This window comes from Cryptomeria japonica, chromosome 5, assembly GCF_030272615.1.
Source record: "Cryptomeria japonica chromosome 5, Sugi_1.0, whole genome shotgun sequence".
Classification (NCBI taxonomy): Eukaryota; Viridiplantae; Streptophyta; class Pinopsida; order Cupressales; family Cupressaceae; genus Cryptomeria; species Cryptomeria japonica.
In genome coordinates, this window is record NC_081409.1 from 190,602,799 (window position 1) to 190,625,009 (window position 22,211).

At 34.1% G+C, this 22,211-nt stretch overlaps 1 protein-coding gene across 1 annotated transcript; it reads left to right on the top strand.

Moving 5' to 3' along the window:
- The first annotated feature begins 20,706 nt into the window (after positions 1-20,706).
- Positions 20,707-21,652, top strand: LOC131043286 (uncharacterized). Its single transcript, XM_057976481.2, has 2 exons — positions 20,707-20,775; positions 21,004-21,652. The coding sequence occupies exons 1-2, from the start codon at positions 20,707-20,709 to the stop codon at positions 21,442-21,444; spliced, it is 510 nt and encodes a 169-aa protein (XP_057832464.1). The 3' UTR covers positions 21,445-21,652.
- The last annotated feature ends 559 nt before the right edge of the window (positions 21,653-22,211 follow it).

A 22,211-nucleotide genomic window follows, 5' to 3' on the forward strand; every position in this document is an offset into this window, starting at 1 on the left:
ATTAACTATCTTCAGACCATTTTTAGGTGTATACATTTTGCCCCTCTTTGAAGCGAGGTGTGATGATGCATTGATTCAAAGAATAATCTCATTTTGATGATGATATTGGTTTGATAGGATGTCCCAGCTATTGATTGATAAATTCCGATATGATGATGCCCCTTGGGAGATCAATTGAGATAATTGACCTTTGGAGTTTTGCGAATTTTTGCAAAATTGATATCTTGATTAGAAATGATTTGATTTCTGCAACTGTGTTTGATGAAAATGCGAGTTCTACAATCATGATGATGTGGTTCTTGATTATTGATAAAGCTTGATTGATTAGATTGATAAGATCAACATTCAATCTGATTTCAGGAATGACACCTCCTTTATAAGACAAAGATGATCAAAGCGTTTGGTTTCAGGAACGATATATCCTATATAAGACATGATCAAAACGTCTGGTTTTAGGAAAGCTACATCCTATATAAGACATGATAGAATAGATGAGATGTGATTATTGATATAATTGATAAGGTTGATTAAGCAAAGAACTGACAGATTCATTGATATCAAGTTGCAGAAAAATTTAGATATGCTGATGTTGGTTCTCTTGAGAGGGTAGCATAAGTTTTTCGTTGGGTCGATAATATCTGGAGAGATATGAATCATTAGTCTAATTGCGTATACACTTGTGATGATACCTTGATGATTCCTACAATAGATTTAACCTTGGATAAAATGAGCATGTGGGATCCCATGCAAGAATGAAATGCAAGATTAAATGCAAATGCTAGTGCAAATGAAATGCAAAGCTACGATTGGCCCAGTCACTGGATTATTGCATTTTTGTCATCATTGAGCTTTTGAAATGTGGGAAGTGAGTGCAAACATCGATGGTATAATCAAACCATGATTACGTGAGCACTATTTTCCTGGATTTTGATATTGCAAGTTAGCACAAGCATCGAGGTAGAATTAAACCAAGATGACCTGAGTGTTACTTGCGTAAAACAAGCAATATTAACCATTTTAATATGCAAATCGGAAATGTCTTCAATGATACTTTGATGATCATGTCCCGAGACAAATTTGCACATATTAATGATTAATTTATAGACAACAGACAAGAAAAATATCATGTTCCTCTAGTCAGAGACATCCTGGAGTCACTCAAAAATCATGATAGCGAAAATCAATATAGAAAAGTTGAACAAAATCATTATCCAAAAGATATCATCCATTGAAAAGTGTGTGAATGTGTTTATATTGACTTTGTGATAGCTTGATGGTTGATAATTTGATCTCATGTTCAAAGTTGGATGTGTCTCAGTTTTCGCTTGATAAGGGTTGTTTAACTATTGTTCTACCTATTTGATTAAGCTCAAAATGATCCAAAATTTTGCCCTCAGCTAGGTGCAGGATTTTGCCCCAAGCCTAGAAACAAAGTCGTTATGATATACTCAATGATCCAAACCATGGCGAGAGATTAGTTGGGATGCCTGCATATGTACAAAGGCTTCATGATGGATATGGACAACGTTGATGGAAAATGAATGCAAGCAGAAAAATGCATGAACTAATAGATGGAAGAGCTAGCGAATAGATAGCGCCTGTTTGCCAGGTTTAAACCATCTGTTTTTATTGCCCTTTTTCTCATATTTGATTTTTTTTTGGATTTTCTGCTTTTTCACTTTTTTGGGATTTTCTTCTTTTTCACTTTTTTTTTTTGATTTTTCTGTTTTTTCACTCTTTTTTTTTTCACTATTTTTTATTTTTCTGCTTTTTCACTGTTTTTTTTCTTTTTCTTTTTCAGAACAACAATTTCTTCAAATGCATACTATTGATGGGTTCATCGAACTGATCTTCACCCTTTGTTGATAGCTGATATGCTCCTGATCCAAATACTGTTGTGACCACAAACGAACCTAACCAGCTTGGTTCAAACTTTCCTTTCTTTTCTCGATCTAACTGGTTGTGTGGATTTTCCTTTAGTACTAGTTTCCCCACTTCAAAGACTCATGGTTTGACCCTGTGATTATAACTCTGGCAAATTCTTTGCTGATATACCTTTAAATGATCAAAAGCATTTTGTCTTCATTCATGGATTAATTCTAACTCTTGTAATCTAGATACTTGTTGTTCTTCATCTAGGATGAGACCTTTTAGTGATACTCATAGAGAACGTATCTCTACTTCTATTGGCAGTATTGCTTCTTATCCATAAATTAGAGAGAAAGGTGTGGCACCTGTTGGTATGCAGATACTGGTACAGTAGGCCCATAGAGCAGGGTTTAATTGAATATGCCAATCTCTGCCAACATCATTCACTGTCTTTTTGAGGATTTTCAAACTAGTTTTGTTTGATGCTTCTGCTTGTCCATTCCCTTGTGGATAGTAGGGTGTGGAGAATCTATGTTGGATCTTGAATTTCTCACATGGTTCTTGTACATCCTGATTCTTGAACGGTCACCCATTATCAGTGATAATGGTCATTGGTATTCCATAGCGATAGATGATGTAATTCAAGATAAATGCAGCAATTTGTTTTCCTGTGATGTTTGTGAGAGGTACTACCTCAATCCATTTTGTGAAATATTCAGTAGCTACAAGGATGAAGTTGTGACCATTAAATGAAGAAGGATTTATCTTTCCTACTAGATCAAGACCCCATTGGCAGAAAGGCCAAGATGTTGCTAAAGCATGAAGTTCTTGTGCTGGTGCATGAATCAAATTCCCATGGATCTGACATTGTTTGCATGTTCTAGCTATTTGAAAAGAATCTCGTTCCATAGTCGGCCAATAATAGCCCAAGCGTATGAGTTTTTTTGAAAGGGTAAGACCACTTGAATGAGTGCCACAAATGTTGTTATGGAATTCATTTTAAGGCCTTCTCAGATTCTTCTTGTTCGAGACATCTTAAAAGAGTACCATCTAGACCTTGTTTAAATAGGGTATCCACGACAAGAGTAAAATGGGAGGATTGGTGAATAAAGTTTCTCTTTTGATTTTTCGATAAGTCGGGAGGTAAGGTGTTATCTTTCAGGTATGTATAAGTTTGGCCATAATGGGATGAATCATGCCCAACAAGGTGACAGATAGTTTGGGATTCAGGACAATTATGAGCAGGGTAAAACAACTCTTCCACCAGGAATTCATAACACTGTTGATTTTCCTGTGTCTAAAGGAGAGAAGCAAGTGTAGCCATGGCATATGCTTCTTTGTTGTTATTCCTTGAAATCTGCTGAAAATTTATTTCTACAAAGTATTTCTTGATATCATCAACCATCTTTTTATAAGGCATTAATTTTTCGTCCTTTGTTTGATAATTGTCATTAATTTGTTTGATGACGAGCTGAGAGTCTCCAAAGACTTGAAGTTGTGTGATGTTCCATTCTATAGCCATTTTGATACATGTTACCAAAGCTTCATATTCTGTTGTATTGTTGGTCCAGCATGGAAAGCTTAATTTGTATGCTTTTGGAATTGTATGACCTTGTGGTATGATGAATAGAATGCCTGCTCCTGATCCATGTTGTGTTCCATTATTGATGCCTTCTCCTGGACTGATATTCGGGTGATGTATTGTAAGATATGGATCGAACCCTGGAATGTCTGTATATGACCAGGTAAAATTGATTTGCCATCTTTTGAAGGGTTCCAAATATTTTTGCCTTGCTAGTTTTGATATATAAGTTGCTGGATATAGATCAGTTGTGCCACTGATAACTGCCTCTCTTGGTTTGATCAGGATAGATGACCTCTTTTGATAGAATTCAAGTAAGGTGTCAAATCTCCCATCTTCTGGTGCCTCGAGGACATTTTTACCATTAGATGTGTCCTTTATTTTTACTTTTTCCCGGTCTAATATTGCCAAGAAAAGGTTTTTAGCATTAGACCTGATATTGTTTTCTTTATTTTCTTTTTTTTTTACTAGGAGATTTGGCACCCACCTGACTGGAAGATGCGTTGCTGAAATTCCTGGTGAGAGTTATTACAGGTTTGATTGCATTAAGATATACAAATATGGCATGGTCATTAGGAAAGGTATCAATGGTAGTATGTCCTTCATTTTCCCAGTCCATAGGTTCGGGGTAGATTAGGGATAAAGGGTCCTCATGTTCAATTATGTCAAAGATATTAGGGGTCATGATAGAGATACCATTGCTTTCAATATGTATTTCCATGTCTAGAACGGTACTCTCATAAGAATGACCTCGCACAAGTAGCTCTTGATCGTCCTCGGTTAAGTCCATGTCAGCAGAATGTGATTCGGATAAAATTAGGCTAGTTCCTAATGTTTGCCTTGCATATGCGTAAACTACATCGACATCTACATCTGCTTCTTCCCTTTCAATTTCAAGTTGCTCTTGTTTGTTTTTCCATGATAGAAAATATTCTTCGTTCCCTCGATCTCTTAGCTGCATTTGTTTTTCCATGTTTGACAAAATTGATGCAAATGATTATTCCTTGGATTGTGTGCTTGAAGATGTTGCATCTCTGTTATGTGAAACTATGACCTCTTGAGCTTATTTTAGATTACTACAACACTGCAATGGATTTGAATCTGTTGATATTGTGATTTTCTGCCCATTGTATCAAAATTTTAGGCACTGATGACATGTTGATGCAATAGCTTGTATGTCCTATATCCAGGGTCTTCCCCAGAGTATGTTGTATGATAAGTCCAAGTCTAGAACTTGGCAAGTTGTGTCTCTCTACAAAGGTCCCACTCTAATGGGTAATACCATAATTCCTTTAGAGGAATGCTCTTCTTCATCATATGCTTTGAATATGGTCTTTTTCAGGGGATCAACTGCATCTTCTGAATAACCTAGAGCACAGACAAGACTCAAAGCGCAAATGTTCAAGCCAGCTCCCCCATCTATTAGGACACGTATAACGAGCATTCTATGAATGATGACTTTGATTTGCAAGGGAGTGTTATGGGGATGTTGCAATGAATTAATGCTTGGATATGAAGGAGATGAGATTTGAATAGGATCCTCTGAAATAGGCTTGATGGGTATATTGTTTCGTGAGGATGCTATGGAATGTTCTTGCAAGCTTTCGGGTGGTGTAGGAATAGATGCCTTTGGAGAGTAAATTTTATGATCTTCTTTATCTAAATCCTTTAGGGATATCTTTAAGAGTTGCATAAAAGAGCCATCTTTCTTTGGAGATATGTTTGAAACCTTGTGAGATTTTGACATAGTTGGATTTTGATTGTGGACTAGTTTGATTTCTTTGATATGTTGACCTATTATGTCTTCTTGTATTTTGCTTTGGTATGTCATGTTGATATGATTTTCAGCTATTGCAAATGTTTCTGTTTCCATTTTAGGGGTTCAATTGTCCAAAAGTTGTTTCGATAAGTGATCAACTATCAATGTAAATGTGATAGAGTGATATGACACGGAAAGATGATTCAAGTGTTTAAAATTTTGCAAGCTTTTTGATCTTTGGTTTTGGAGTGCAATGATGATGATTTGATAAAAACCAAGTCCAGTAGGAACGATATATCCTATGATGTGGGACAAGATTATTCTAACCAAGCGTTGTAGTTTCGTGATAAAGGATGATAGATCCTGATGAGAAACTATGTTTGAGTGATTAGTTTATCAAAGAGGGTGATGATGCACTTTGAGATGTTTAGATCTTGAACTTGTTGAATATGAGCACTTGAAAATCTTGAGGTGTTTACTTATAAAGTATGATTTGACAGATGATAACTTGACCAAGAGAACCAAGAAGACAATCCAAGCATAAAATGACAAATAACAGGTGCTTATTATTACTGTGAATTGACCAAGCAAATACAACAAATCTGAAAAAAGTTGTGCAAGAAGACAGCTTTGGACCAATAGAGACATAAATTTGTACGACAGTTTAAGCAGCCTCAGACGATAATACATATAAGCTCATACGACAAATCAGAAATTTCATATGACAAAGCACAGGCTCGTATGACAATTCCCCCTAAGCCAAACGATAAACAAAAGATCAGATCGTATGACAAAACTTAATAATCCATACGAAAAAATATTTTATGCTAACAGGCTCGTACGAAAATTTTTACCAGCTCATACGACAAACTATATTCATCGTATGACAGAGAACAGAATAGAGAAAAATATGTTTGTTTCACCAAATTTTGATCAATGAAGTCTGATGTTTTGCTTCTGTTTTCCAGTTTTAAATGTCTAATTTTCCGATTTAAGGATGAATACATAGCAAGCACATGATATGTTAAGTGACCTCAAGCATGCTAAACCCTAAAGAAGTTGGCTGAGAGAGAAAACATTTGCTTGCAAACTTAGGTACACACCCAATGGCTAATCAAAATATGGCCGCTCAGTCTCACAAAATGGATTCTCAATGCCGTATTATCTGACTCCAAACGCTAATGGGGGCATGATATGGCAAGTGTCTTGGGAGAGTTACTATCTCTCTTGCACAAATATTATCACCCTTTCAGAGGTGAATCAGGTAGCTTCTAATTTAATTGGAACTAGTAAGGGATCTATCCGGCGCATTGAGGTATAAACTCAATTATGATGTCTCCCAGCCTTGAAAACCAAGGTTTGATATACCTAAAGGTACAAAGGAGAGCTATTCCTAAGCACTGTCGTGGACTGGATTTTCATCATATCACATTTATTTTATAGTGGGTTGGAGTACTTGGCATTAGCCGTTCCCACTTAGGTCATTCCCCTCTCACCGGCCTTAATGGCTAAGAGTTATTAGCTCCTTGGGAGGGCAAGCCTACTAAAGAAACGCACTAATGAAATCAAAGGATGAGTCTAGCTTTCTGATCACCTAAGAAAGGTGAGAGCATACTCGACTATCATCAAAACACATAAAACATGATTGTTCATTTCCATTAGCAAAAAAAAGTGTTCCTAGAAGGATTTAAGAAAATAAACAAAGTTCTGTTGAATTCTTTTAGACAACCTACAAAATAGATGCATTAGTAGTCATGATGTGTTGTTATGCAATGAGTCTTTGACAAGCGTAATCTTCAACAATTGTTCTGCAAATACCAGTTAGGTTGCCGAAGAACTCACAAATAGATTAGGGTTAGCATTAGTAATAATCGAATCAAAGCCTAAAACCCCAAAAAAATGCAATCTATTTTAAAAACACGGAAGTAGAATGTCATACGACACTACTTACATGTTCGTACGAGTATCTTTCCGAGATCGTACTAGTGCAGAAGCAGGATCGTACGACAAATTAGAAGCTCATACGAGTAAGAAAGAATTATCGTCCAAGTTCACAAAGGAGCTCGTACGAGCCAGAAAAGCAACTCGTACGAGATTTTGATTCCAACCTGATCAAAAAAGAAGATTTGATGATGCTTGAGAGGTCAAAAATAATATTTCCGGCCCCACAGTAGGCACCAACATGTCATGCCTGTGAAGTGTGATACCTGCACCTGCAACACAAACACTCAATAGATCATTACAAGCATGGTTAGAAAATTTAAGACAAAGAAAGATAAAACCATGGCAAAGCAATCTATCACCTCCTAAGAGATGTGAGTGTGGATTTGCTGTCAGATCTAGATAAACAAATTCTAGTGACTTGACTACACCTAGATGGAGGATTTGAAATGATAATGATGCAATTAAGCTAGAAAAGAGAATGGTTAAGCTAAAAGATTCAACAATTATGCTAGAAAAGAGAATGATTAAGCTAGATTTAAGATGCAATTGCCTATAATAACAATGCTCAAATGATATTCTAATAGATACTATGCCTAAAATGCAAATGAGATGGGATGATTATTTCTCCAAAATGGGGGATATTTATAGGATTTCCAAGGCCAGGGGTGAGGTGGCAACAATCAACGGTCAAGATTGAGTCTAGAGATATCAATGGTGAAATTGGAGGTTGGAAAAGAGGTTGGAGGAAAGGGGACATTTGTCATCTCTATTGTGACAAGTGTCAAGGGGCTTCCAACAGAGGGGACATGTGGCCGAAGAATGCCATGTGTCTAAAGGGAAGAGTATCCACACCATAGGAGGTTAGGATGCAAGATAAGATAGGTTAATTTAAACCCAGGGTTAGATGGAATGGGTTAGGTTTAGAAGTGGTTAGGTTAGGTGGTTAGAAGTTAGGAGGCATGTGGGTAATTTTAATTTAAAAATTCAAATGATAGGAAAAGACTAATTAATTCTCAACAACTCATAAATTGATTTGTTTTAATTAATTAGGGGATTAGAAGAATTGAATGAAGTGGGAGGAGGATTAATTAATTTGAATTAATTAATCAAAGGGGACTATTGAAATGAACCTATTAAATAAATCCTTAGAATTATTAATAAGTAGATGACTGGAAGAATTTAATCAAATTGCTAATGAATTCAATTAAATTGGGGAGGGGGATTAATTAAATAATTGCTTATTTAATTAACTATATTCAGACCATTTTTAGGTGTATACACTATTAAATACACGCGCTTGTCCTCTCCACAAAGACTTGTCAAAGCTATCTGGGGAGCCTATTAGCCTATCTTTTTTATTTAGTATACCCTGCCTCACCCTTAGCGCCAATATAGAAGAGGTACTGGAGGGTCAATTTTTTCTCCAGGATCCATCATCCTTGAAGTAACAAATTTCCTCCACTACATTTTGGTGGACTTGATGTGAAGCCAGTTCCCTTTCTGTATCGTGTATTTATCTTTTAGTTCATTACATATATCTAAAATCTAAAATATAGAAAGAAAAAAAAAGGTGTAGCTTGCATCTCCATTTTAGCATTTTTTCTTTTAGTGTTCTTTCTCTAGGCAGATTTGGCATCTCTAGTGGGCAGTTTGTAATCAAGCCTGTTTGCATGCCTCTTCCTCAGTTGAGTTTTGAGACCACTTGGGCTAGTCTCCTATTAAGAACTCTTTTCTTTAGGTTCCCTTGGTTATGGGGCCTTCTTTCATTATATGACTTCTTTGGCTAGAACAAAATCATGATATTTTTTAGGATGCCAAATTGGTTGTTCACCAAGTGTAGGAGGAAAATTGTTAATACTCTTTAGGAGACAATTTCAGCTAAGTGTGATCTTTTTGGTGTAGTGGATCCCATTGATGTTGTCATTCTTCAAAGGTTTTTTTCTAGGGGGTGGGATGTAAGTAGGTTGCATGGCATAGATGTTGACTATTTAAGAGGAAGATTGATTATGTAGGCAACTGGCTTCCTCCTCCTCAAGGAGTTATAAAAATAAATATCGATGGCTCCTCTGGGGGGAATCTTGGTCATGCAACTATAGGAGGCATTGGATGAGACAATTTTGGTGTTGTTCAATTTTTCTTTTTCATTTATAAAGGATTTTATACAAATAACATCATGGAGGCCCTCACCATCTTGTATGTGATGGAGGGGGGTTGTGCTCTTGGATGGCAAACGATTATTTGTCAATCCGATTCACAAGTGGTGCTGCATATGCTGAATGAGAAGCACTTGGATGATACTAATTGGCATTTAACCATGCTTATTCGACAATTCTAAGGTTGAGTAGATCTTTAGAATCTATTATTTTTGTCATATTCCTAGAGAATGGAATAGAGTGGTGGATTGCCTGGCAAAATGGGCATCTGATGGACTACATGGTTGAAATATTCTAGAGAGGGGGCATTTGCATTTGGATTTATCTCATATACATGTTCGAGCAACTAGTCGAGGAGGATAGGAATGGATGAATCTTTGTTCTTTGTTGGACTATTGACCATTTTTGCTTTGTAATCTTCTTTTATGATTAATAAATTTTTACACCTTTTGATTTTTTTTTAAAATGCATGTTAATTTTACGACAATGAATTAATTATTTTAGCATAATAAAATATATAATTCAAGTTTCTAATGTTTTTAAACAATAACTCCTATTAAAAAAAGAAGAATTTAAATTGAATTTGAATGCCCCTTACGGGGACAATTTGGATCTATTAGGGCCAGTTGTGTAATAAGGAGTTTATATAGGGAAATTGGATTCAAATGACCTCCAAGAAATTCCAGCATCAAGAAGATCTTCCTCTGACTACTACTCGCTCAATGTTGTGAACTCCTTATATGCATGGCCATTTAGTGAGCTGTAAAGAAACCATCTTTATACGCTATTTAATTTCATTTCATCACTCAATGTCAACCTTTTTTATGAGCAAACTCCTAACCAACTTCGGTGATAATGGAGTCATATATCAACTTCAATGGTGACATGAGGCAAATGGATTTTGATCAGTAAATGGAGAATGAAGTTAGTTTTTATCTTCCATGTTGGGAAAATCATGGAGTCAACTCATTAAATGATGAACAGACATTTTGATCAACATACATTTTGGAGTCAACTCGGTAAATGATCAACAGACATTTAGTGAGCTGTAAAGAGACCATCTTTATATGCTATTTAATTTAATTTCACCACTCAATGTCAACCTTTTTTATTAGCAAACTCCTAACCAACTTCAGTCACAATGGAATCATATATCAACTTCAATGGTGACATAAGACAAATAGCTTTTGATCAGTAAACGGAGTATGAAGGAAGCGTTTCTCTTCCATGTTGGGAAAATCATGGAGTCCACTCAGTAAATGATGAACATACATTTTGTTATCTATTTATTGTTAGGATTTCAGACTCCAAATGATGAACACGTACAAACCTTACATACTTGTGCATTGATCCAAATATTTAAAACAGAAGCATCCTTTATCCAGAATATATTACGTAGGTATAGGCTATGCGAATTGGTTTAAACAACTAAACTATTAAGCAATCAATAGTCTGTGCAAGTACGTAAGAAATACACTTCATTACTACTGGCATTAAACACACATTACAGATAAAAAGGAAACAACAATCGGGCTTATTTTATAGAGCTACTAATAAGAAGTATTTATTTAGTCTGGTCTCTAATCATTGAGCACGGATATGCATACAAGAGCCATCTATGGATAGATAGAGCCTAAAACCTCCTTTTTCTTTTTTTTTCGTGTCATTTGAAACCTCTTCGGGCAAATTTGGTTAAGGTTCTGATACAATATTTTACTTTTATAAGGGTAGTTCCTTACTATAAATGGTTACCATTTCTCATTATTGAACCAATTTAGACATAAGCAAAAGGATTTGTTTCCTTTCTACTTTCTATCATCTCTAGAAGCTAGTCTTAAAGATCATAACAAGAACAAAAGGAACCCTATTCTTCATGAGGGTTTAATCCTTTCGATTCTGGATCGTATCAAAGCCCTTTCATCCTCCGCTAATGGGAAAGGCCATGTGAAGCCCCCTATTTAGTCAGTGAATTTAGGGTTTGAGGATGACATCGACACGAAAAACATAAGATGGGGATGATGGGTCTTTGGATAAGAACTGAGAAATAGAGGTTAGTGAATCCTCATAGAATAAAAGAGACAATTTCCCCTTAGGGATGAGAAGGGTAGATTAATTAAAAGGAAAAAGGTGGGACAACCTTCTCATAGCCCTTTGGATCAATGATTGGAGGCAGAAGAGTCGATGGAGAATCATAACCTTGGAATGGATAATGATTCATTTATGGGTGTGGGTTCCATGGGAGATGCTCCTTCCCTTCTCTCTTATAGACAAGGTGATGATGAAAAAGGTAATTGCCCATCCTTTCCAAGGGATTTGCAGAAAGATTCCCCCTTCCTTGGTAGAAAACATAAAAATCCTACAGACTTATTGGGAACTATTTTAGATACAATTGTAGATCAGTTTTGAATATCTAAGTGGCTCGACTTGGAAATAAACTAGGAGAAAATCAACTTTCAATCCTTGAAGAGTAAAATGGATACTTTGAATAAGGGTAGAGGCCTATTTACTTCTAATATTGGTAATGGTAATCAAATCATGCAAAAAGATAAGAAAAAGATGCCATTAATTGTTGAGAATGTGGTTAAGGATGTTTCTCACTTGAAAATGGATTATGAAGGTTGTATTGGGGTGTTGGAAGCAAAAATGAAAAGGAATGATGAAAACCTCACGAACTTGGTGAATATGAGCTATAAAACAATTCACAACAATGTTGAAGGGATTAAAATTCTTGTAGATAAATGGGAGAAAATACAAGCTTCAAGATCTAGGGAGAATATTGTCATTGATCTTGATAATGAAGATAAGGGCAAGCAGTTCAATGGTGACAATGACCCGTCTACTCAGACCCAGAGGAACCTTAAAAAGTCTAGGAAGTAGGCCACGCACAATTTGCAAGATTTGAAGAACATGTCATATAATTTGGAAAAAATGGAAGAAGAATTTATTGAGGCCTTGAAAAATATTTGTTAAGTTTATTTTGTTCTTTGTTTTAGACCTGTTGTGTTAGAGGTCTATTTTTTTGGTTTTTGTGGTTTTTGAGTTGTGGGTTGGCTATGTGTTTCCAATTGGTAGCTCTTTGTAGTTAGGTTTTTGGGGTTCCTTCAAAACCTGTTTTACCAAGGCAAGGTAGGCCGGGCACTTGGCTAGGTCGCAAGGACACCCCTAAGTTAAAAATATATATAATTATTCATTAAACATATATCAATTTATAATCACACCTCAATAGTCTAAATGAGGCTAAGATCTTGATCAAAAATATATTTTACATAAAACTAAAATTCACTAAGTAGTAAGAAAATAGTAGCAAGTGAAGGTGATAGGTCCCACTCAACCAATCTACCCCACATATCAATAAGGTCTAAAATGATGCGATGGGGGTCTCACCCATCATCATATTTTTCTTTATGTTCATCATGAGCAAATAAAAAAAAAACAAATCCAACTGACGAAACTTGTTGGAATCAAGCCAATTAGAATTATCACTAGATAACCGATTACCTAGGAGTGACACCTTGAGAGAGAGGCAAGGCAAATATTCATCAAACAAGTTTCAACACACTCTCATGACCCCAAACCCTTTGACCAGTCAAAGGAGAAACTTGCATCCAAGAATCTTCATTACCACTTGACTTGAGAGATTCTTATCTCTTTGACACCCATGAGAAGGCAAGTGAACTGAGGAGAAAATTTGGCAATGGTACAAGGGGAATTATCCTAATAGTAAATAAACTATTGAAGGTAATCCATGTCTAGAGAAATCTCATTGACTTGCACTTGGATCTATTATAACACGTTAAAGCATATAGTTGCTTTAGAAAAAAGTGAAATATTTTGATAAATAGAATAATGTAAAAAAATAAAAGATTTCAATTGTTCCATATGTTGAGGAGAATTCCCACCCTAATATTATGCCAAATCTGATTGAATTTATATGAAAATTGAGGCCAATTTCCCAAAAGAATCATGTGCCAAGAAAAGTGCTTTGACCCAAAAGTCCAAAAGAAATTATGAATCGAAATCTAGAGCTATTAACCTCAAGGATAAAATTAGAAGAGGTATTTAGAATACTCCATATAATCACAAAGTGGGAAATGAGGGTCTTTAATTCCCATGTGCATTAACATCAACACCACTAAAAAGCCTTGAAAAATAATACACTAGACAAATTAGACTAATTTAGGCTAAAAAATGGTAGACTAGACATTGAGAAATATGTATTGACAAACATTTGATTAATATTATATTAAATTTAATATACTTGATATAAGATAATCTTGTGTCACGTTCTAAATTTCAAAGAAAATTTTATCTCTTGCATTTTTATTTGTTTAAAAACATGAAATTTATATAGTCCATGATATCAACATAATAATATTTTTTGACTATGTAAGAAAATATTTTCTTATTATAACTCATCCTATGATGGATCCCAAAACATGATCCAAAATATTGATGATAAAAAAATGCATAATCTATATTCAGAAATAAAACCATATTCTTATTTGTATGATATATATTTGAAAGTATTGCACAAATCTTCAATTTATAAGTTAATTTTTTTTTAAATTGGTGAAAATAAGATAATCGTGGTCTAAAAATTTATACCTATAAGAAATACAAATTAAAAGTGTAAAAAAACAACATAGAGGTACTTTGATAAGAAATAATTATAGATAATTAGATTATATTGACATCTAATAGAGAAGATATGACACATTAGACACATGTTGAGATATAATTCATATGGATCGGTTAGAACTCAAGTCTACCATCTTCAATTGTTGTTGGAATACTCTACCAACTGAACTACTAACTCATTTTTTATCAATGCATCTAACATAAAAACAAAAACAAATAGACGATGAGTGAGCAATTGCCTCACTTATTTAACCTTGTTGCTTAAGTATGCAAACCTGGGTCTATGTTACACCTTGCATGGACAAGATACAATGGTACTGGTACTAGTAGTGATAGTGGTGCATGTGGGGTCAAAGGATATTATGGTGGGTTGAAGTGAGATAACAGGTAGGAAGTATAATAAGTGGACAACACCAGGAAATTAAATTGTCCCTATGCCATGATACTAGCAGATACTATAGCAGGTGTTTTCTTTTGAATCAGAACAAGTTTCAGATGACTTCTTTTCTTTATTGTCCACCGTTGCCTTTTGAAGAGGAAATTATAAAGAGTTAATTTTCATATTAGATAAAGATATTGTAAAAATCCTTATGAGGTATTTGCAATCAAATTTATGTTATATTTATGAAGTATTTTTGTTATGTCTCTAACTCTATAGTGTGTATTGTGTTAAGAGTAGTTAGCTTATGGCTACCTTAACTCTTAAATAAGCTACATAATAATAATAATTATAATATATATGTATTTAGGTTGTCTTAGGAGTTATATTTAAGAATCTAAGTCATCCTAGGTGGTATCCAAGGCATAAGCATGGTATATATATGAGGCATAGGTTAGTTATTATCATCATGTTATGTATTGAGTTTTTGTTGAAGACTATTGGATGCATCCCCCTCAAATTAGATTAGGAGGTTTCCCCCTTGAAATGGATAATTATTATCTATTATTTTTGACATAATTCATATTATATTATTCTTCTGCAAGTTATTTCATTACTGTAAATGGTATTGGAGCATGTTCTTGGCACTATGAAGGCAATGCTTTTTCATCAATTTTGGAGGTGATTTAGAAAATTGCAGATCTTTCAAGTTGGAGAGAATTTAGTTTATTTGTAAAGGATTTTTTAAGACCATATTGAAGCATCTTCAATCAAATTTTTAGAGAAAATGGAGCAAAGTTGAGCAATTCATTGTAGAATTAGGGTTTTTACCCTAAATTTTGTAAATCATATATTTCACATATATCTAAGTGAATTTTTACCTTTTTTTTTAAGTGTTTTTTATGAGGTCATTAGAGAGTCTATAGTCTAAATTTCAAATAAATTGAAGCAAAAATAAGTGAATTATTGTAAAATTAGTTTGCTGGAACTTTTTTACAACAAGTAGTAGCAAAAGAAGAAGAAGAAAGAAAAAAAAGTACCAAAACTAAAAGAACAAGAAAAATAAAAGGAAGTAGAAAAAGAGTAAGAGAAGGAGCAAGAGAAGAAGAAAGAGAAAGACCAAGAACAAGAGAAAGCACAAGAGAAAGAGGAAGACCAGAAACAAGAGTAAGACCAAGAGCAAGAGCAAGAGCAAGAGTAAGAGCAAGAGAAAGAACAAGAACGAGGGAAAGAGAAAGATCAAGAACAATAGAAGGCAAAAGAGAAAGAAAAATAAGAACAAGAAACAAAAAGAAAAAGGAAAAGTATAAGAAAAAAATTTGATGAAGAAGAAGGAAAAGAAAAAAGTTTTCATTGAGAATGCAAGTGACCTCAAGAGGAAGAAAATGGAGCAACCTTGTCAATGGTTCAAGGGGCATTCCCCTAATGGTAAATAAATTCTTGAAGGTGGTCCACTTTTAGGTAAACCTTGTTGACTTGCACTTGGTTCTATTATAACACATTAGAGCATATAGTTACTTTAGAAAAAAGGGAAACATTTTGATCAAAATAATAATGTGTAAAAATAGAAGATTTCAATTGTTCCAAATGCTGAAGAGAATTTCCACCTTGAAATTATTCAAAATCTAATGGAATTTGGAGCGAATCCCCCAAAAGAATCATGTGCCAAGAAAAGTGCTATGACCAAAAAGATCAAAAGAAATTATGAATCCAATTTTAGAGCTATTGATATCAAGGACAAAACTAGAAGAGGTTTTTAAAATACTCCAACAACCCACAAAGTGAGCAATGAGGGTCTTGAATACCGATGTGTGTTAACCTCAACACAATTGACAAGCCTTGAAAAATAATACACTAGACAAAGCGAACTAATTTAGGTTCCAAAATAGCACACTAGACATTGAGAAATCTAATTTTGTCAAAATTTTGATTAATATTATATATTTAATTTTATATACTTAATGTAAGATAATCTTTTGTCACTATTCTTTCAAGATAATTTTATTTCTTACTTGCATTTTTATTTGCATTAAGAACATGAAATTTCATAGTCTATGATATCAATGTAGTAATATTTCTTGACTATGAAAAATAACCTTCTCTTATTATATCTCATCCTATGGTGGATCCCAAAACATGATCCAAAACATTGATGATAAAGAAAAATATAATCTAGATTCAAAAATAGAACCATATTCTTATTTGTAAGATATACTCAGAAATATTACCTAAATCTTAAATTTATAAGTTACTTTTTTAAAAAAATTGATAAAAAATAAGGAAAATCTTAATCCAAACCTTAATTATAGTTGTAAGAAATGCAATTTAGTAGTGTAAAAAATCAATGTAGAGGTATTTTGATATTCAAATAAAAGCTTTGAAACAACTCAAAGGGCGATGAAGTATATAAGAAATAGATAATTGGATTGTATTGATACCAATAGAGAAGACACAATACTTTAGATCAATGTTGAGATACAACACATTAGAGATACAATTCATATGAATCGATTAAGACTCAGATCTAGCATCTTCAATTGCTCTTTAACAATCCACATAAAATAAAAGCAACAACAAATAGACGGTGGGCGAGTGATTGCCTCACTTATTTAACCTTGTTGCTTAAGGACGTAAACCTTGCTCTGTGTTACACCTTGCATGGACAAGATGCAGTGGTAGTGGTGCATGTGGGGTCAAAGGATATTATGGTGGGTTGGAGTGAGATAACAGGTGGGAAGTAGAATAAGTGGGCAGCACCGAGACAGGCAATTGTCCCTGTTCTGCAGCACTGGTTGATACTGCAGCAGGTGTTTGCTTTGACATTAGAACAAGTTTCAGATGACTTGTTTTCTTGATCGTCCGCCATTGCCATTCCCAAACACACCAGCACCACAAACACTGCTACGCTTGCTTTGTACTCACCCATCTTCTGCAGTCATACATAACAATCTTAGTCTCAGCATTTTGCTTTACATTCAAACTCAAATGAAACTAAAATATTAATCAAATATTCTATAATCCTATTCAAGATATACCCACCATACTATAGACCGGTCTAAAGCATTCACACTGTGTTGTTTGATCTTTGCTTGGATGCTAGATTGGCAATGCCTATAGGATTTATTTATAATGACCAAGAAGTGCACTGCTAGCTGTTAGTCATGAGAAAACCGTACTGTTGGCCATGTGAAGAAGTGAATCCCTGTTTAATTACATTTAAGAAGTGACGTTAATGGAGTGACATCATGTGGAGGAACATGTCTGTAACACGTATTTTCTTCACAAGTCAAGAACATTCATTTACAAGTCATTTTCACCGTCAATGGTTAGGTATCCTAGGGTCTTTACTGACAAAGAAATTAAAAGCGGCTATTTTTAAACATCATTTAACAATTTAAAAAAATTAACTTAAGGAATTTGTTTTTATTATGTAGATGAGATGAAAATTACTTTTGATTGTCTCGTATAGTACGAGGTGATATTTAAGTAGTCGCCATCTTAGGGAGCCTCAAAGTTTCATGCTTGTATTTTGAATATGACATTTCTTATTAATTCATGTTGGGGTAGATTATAGCATTATGTGAACATTCTGAAATATTGATTAATTTGTCAAGTATTTATATAATTAGAAATTGTGGGTCTTTTCAACGAAAAAAAAAATGATGATGTTTAAGATGGTTAAGATGTATGTTTTTTTTAATAAAAACACAAAAATGATTGTTTCAATTGTGACTAGTCATTCATTTGTTCTATAGATTGTTAGGGGGTATGCATGTTTTGAGTCACAATAAGATCATTTTTGTCAACATGTGCCCTAACAAGTCTACTTTTTTGTTTCTACATTTACATTAGTTCAATGTTTGATGTGGTTGTTAATATGGAGTAGATTGGACAAGCATATGGGGTTGTGGATAGAGACACGTGAATTCATTTGTTATTGTTGGCGATGCATGGATTGGTTTGTATGTGATTAACAAAGTGGCCAAAGATTTGGTTAGTCCAATTGCATACACATTTTCATCGTCATTTTCCTTGCAACTAGAGAAATGCGCGCATAAAATTTGGGTATATATTTACACTTATAAGACTTTTTATCTAAGTTGTGACTATTCACCCATTTTCTCTAAAGGGTGTTAGGAAAGGGTATATGTGTTTTGAGGCTCAATAAGATTGTTTTTGTCAACTCATGCCCTAAAGTGTCTATTTTTTATTTTACTTTCTACATTAACATTAGTTTCAATATTTGTTTTGGAGGTTAGTGTGAAGTAGATGGGTATACATTTGGGCACAATCATTTATTCATTCATTGGTGTTGGAGCAAGATTTGGCTAGCATGTGATTAACAAAGTTGCCAAGTTCAATGTGTTGGATAGAGCATGTACAAATTAAATTCATACACATTATCATCACCATGTTTCTTGTAGTATGAGATACATTCATATAATATTTGGGTATATTTTTCTACATAAAATATTTTAAATAATGACATAATCAATGCATGTTGATGCGTATTATTATTGAGTTGTCGAGCCAGTTTGCCACCTATTAAGCCCTCATTACCCTTATATTGTTTATCTTTTCAATGCATTAGTCTTGTTCCAAATATTTTAAATGATAAATCTAAACCTTGGCCATGTGATCCATTTGACAAAATCCCTCAAAAAAATGTGCTTACATGGACTACAAAATTATACAACATGCAAAACATTGCCAACCTATGACAGAGTGGTTCTTTGAATTTGTGGTGCCTATAAATGTTCTATCTAGACCTATAGGTGGACATGATATCCCTTCATGATAATACCTCTCAAATTTGTTTGGCTTGACATTATTTGACTATGCTAATATTGAATGCATTCTTACAAAATACATCATTAAAGAACAATGTAAATGTTTCAATGGCTATGTTTTATGTTCTATGCATCATGGGGTTCAACCAAATATGTCAATATGTTTGGGTGGGTAAGTGAATGGTAGTGTAGGATCCCATTTTTTCTCCTAACCTACTAATCTATTCAAGCTACATTATATCGATGCAACCTAATGTAACAATAGTTGTAGAAGACCCATGTGTGATCATTATAGGAGCCCTATGTCAACCTAAGTGTAAGTGTGATGAAAATTAAATATGCAATCATTATAGAATATCCCAAAAAGTGAGGTTACATGATTGCAATGGAAGGGAAACCTAATGTACAAGCGTGAGCATAAGACAATATAGACTATCACTGCTAAACTAAAAACAAAGGCAATCAAGTTTCTAATTCTTAATCAATGGAATCTTGTGTCCCTTCCACAAGTACCGTTATAGAGTGGAGTATCAAAGTCTTAAAGTATTAAAAGTGATTAATCGTCAAATGGTGTTAAAATGCCATCCATCCATGCATCTCATGGAAAATCGTATGTAGAGTCGCTGATTTTAGATGCAAAAATGAACATAAGTCATTGTAGACTATCAAAGCTAAATTGAAAACTAAGGAAATCAAGTTTCAAAGTCTTAATTAATGGCATCTTTTGTTCTTTCTCCAAGTATTGCTAGGGGATCAATCATCAAAGTTTTAAAAGTGACTTACCATACCATGATACAAAATGGTAATCCATCTATGCATTGCATGAAAAATCACAAATAAAATTACTACAATACTATTTGCTAATTATTTCCACTTTACCATCATATATAAATTTATCATTGTATAATAAACAACAACTATTATTATATAAAATTTCTAGCTACTTCTATCTAGTTCTATTTCTTGTATCTGCTATTTTTGTTATGCCACTTTGATGTAATGTTGTTTATGGTTTGTGTGGGACCTTTTTGTTCTAGTTAGTGTTTTTGAACTTAACGCCTTGTTAAATCAACTCTGCTCTCTTTTGTTAAAGGATTTCAAGTCTCTTCAAAATCTGTTTTTACTCTAATCAAAAACTATTATTTTATAAAATGTAATTATATAATTTTTAAATCAATCTTTACCCCACATATTTGATGAATTATAATCCAATAGAACTCATCTCTCATTAACACGATAACCCTCTCACCACTTAAATATGTTGTAACTAACTTTCTTTATTAACCGAGAGGCATTAAACTTGTGTTCTTCTCCAAGTCGGGGAGCTCTTGATTTGTTTTTAGGTCTAGACTCTGACATACCCACCAAACTCTCGACGGCCAAAATGGCTTGTAAATTTCAATAATGAAATGTACGTACTTGCTTGAAGCAAACGTAAGTTACAGGCATCGACTAAATCTTCCTCCGCATGATGTCACTCCAATGACGTCACTTCTTAAATGCAATTCAATGGTGAGACAGTTTATTCACATGGCCAACAACAGGGTTACTGCTAGCAGTGCACCTCTTTCTCTCTATAAATACTGAATGACATGGGCATTAGCAATCAAGCAAACAAGCAAAGAGCAAGCATCGCAGTGCGTATTTTAGATCAGCGTATGGTATAACCGATCTAAGAATAGGAATGTAAACATTTGATTAGCATTTTAGTTTCATTTGAGTTCTAGTATGCAAGTATAATACATAGCCTGTTTGTGGGTGTGCAGAAGATGGGTGAATACAAAACAAGAATAGGAATATAAACATTTGATTAGTATTTTAGTTTCATTTGAGTTCTAGTATACAAACCTAGTTCATAGACTAAGTTTATTGTGTTTGTGGGTGTGCAGAAGATGGGTGAATACAAAACAAGCGTAGCAGCTTTGGTGATGTTGGTCTGTTTGGGAAGCAATGTGGGCTTTGGAATGGTGATGGTGAAGGCGAATCCAACATCATGCTGCAGCTATTGCGGCGCGGTGCATAATACTGCAATTATGGGTGCTGGTCTAGTGTCACACCACTTACCACCTTTCTCACTGCACACCACCTCACTTCCACTCACCACAATCCATCACCCCTCACCCACCACCACCACCACCACCACAACTACCATTCCTGCTGTTTACCCTCAACTCCATACATTTCCATACGCTTATTCATCCATCCCTGCCACCACCATTCCCACGCTCCATCCTCAATTCTATCCATACGCTTATTCATCCATCCCTGCCTCTGCCATTCCCACGCTCCATCCTCAACTCTATCCATACACTTATGTAACAAGTAACTAGGTTTTCACAACCTTACATCATTCTAAATAAGTGAGACAATCACTCTCTCCACCTTTTCTACTTCGTCTTGGCTTTTATCTCTTATACCTGAGGGAAGGGACTCCTCTCAGGTATAATAGAACTTCTTGCTGGGCTCACTATCTTATGTGTTAAAGACTCTTAAATGCCAATGCTAACTATATCTGTGCCTATTTCATATCTATTCACACGGATTGGTTCAAAGCTTCTAGAGAATTGTTTAAACTTTTTAATAACACTTTCTTAAAAGTAGGATAGATATCTAAAATACATCTATTCAAAAAAAAATGAGAGATATCAATTTGAAGTTATTTTATTTATTTAAAATTTATTTTATTTTAATTTATAATGGCTTTTGTTTAAGTTAATACATATAGACATAAATGTGATAATAATATTTTAGAAATCTTATATATTAAGATTTTCACATGGAAATGATTGTTAAATACATCTCAACATTAATTAAAATTGTTTTTGTAATTATTTTAAGATACCTCATCAAAAAATGTTATAAATAAAATATTTTAAAAATCAATAAATTCTAAGAAAATTGAGTTTGAAATGATTAAAACTTGCACAATATATATAGTGCATAGGAAAGCTATGTATCACAAAGAAAGCAAGATGCAAGCACTAAGACGCCTAAGCAAACTTATCTCTACGAAGAGAGACAATCTAGAGATAAGAATGCCAATTAATAAAAGACCCCCCAATAAAATTATTTTATTATGTGCAATATATTTAAAATA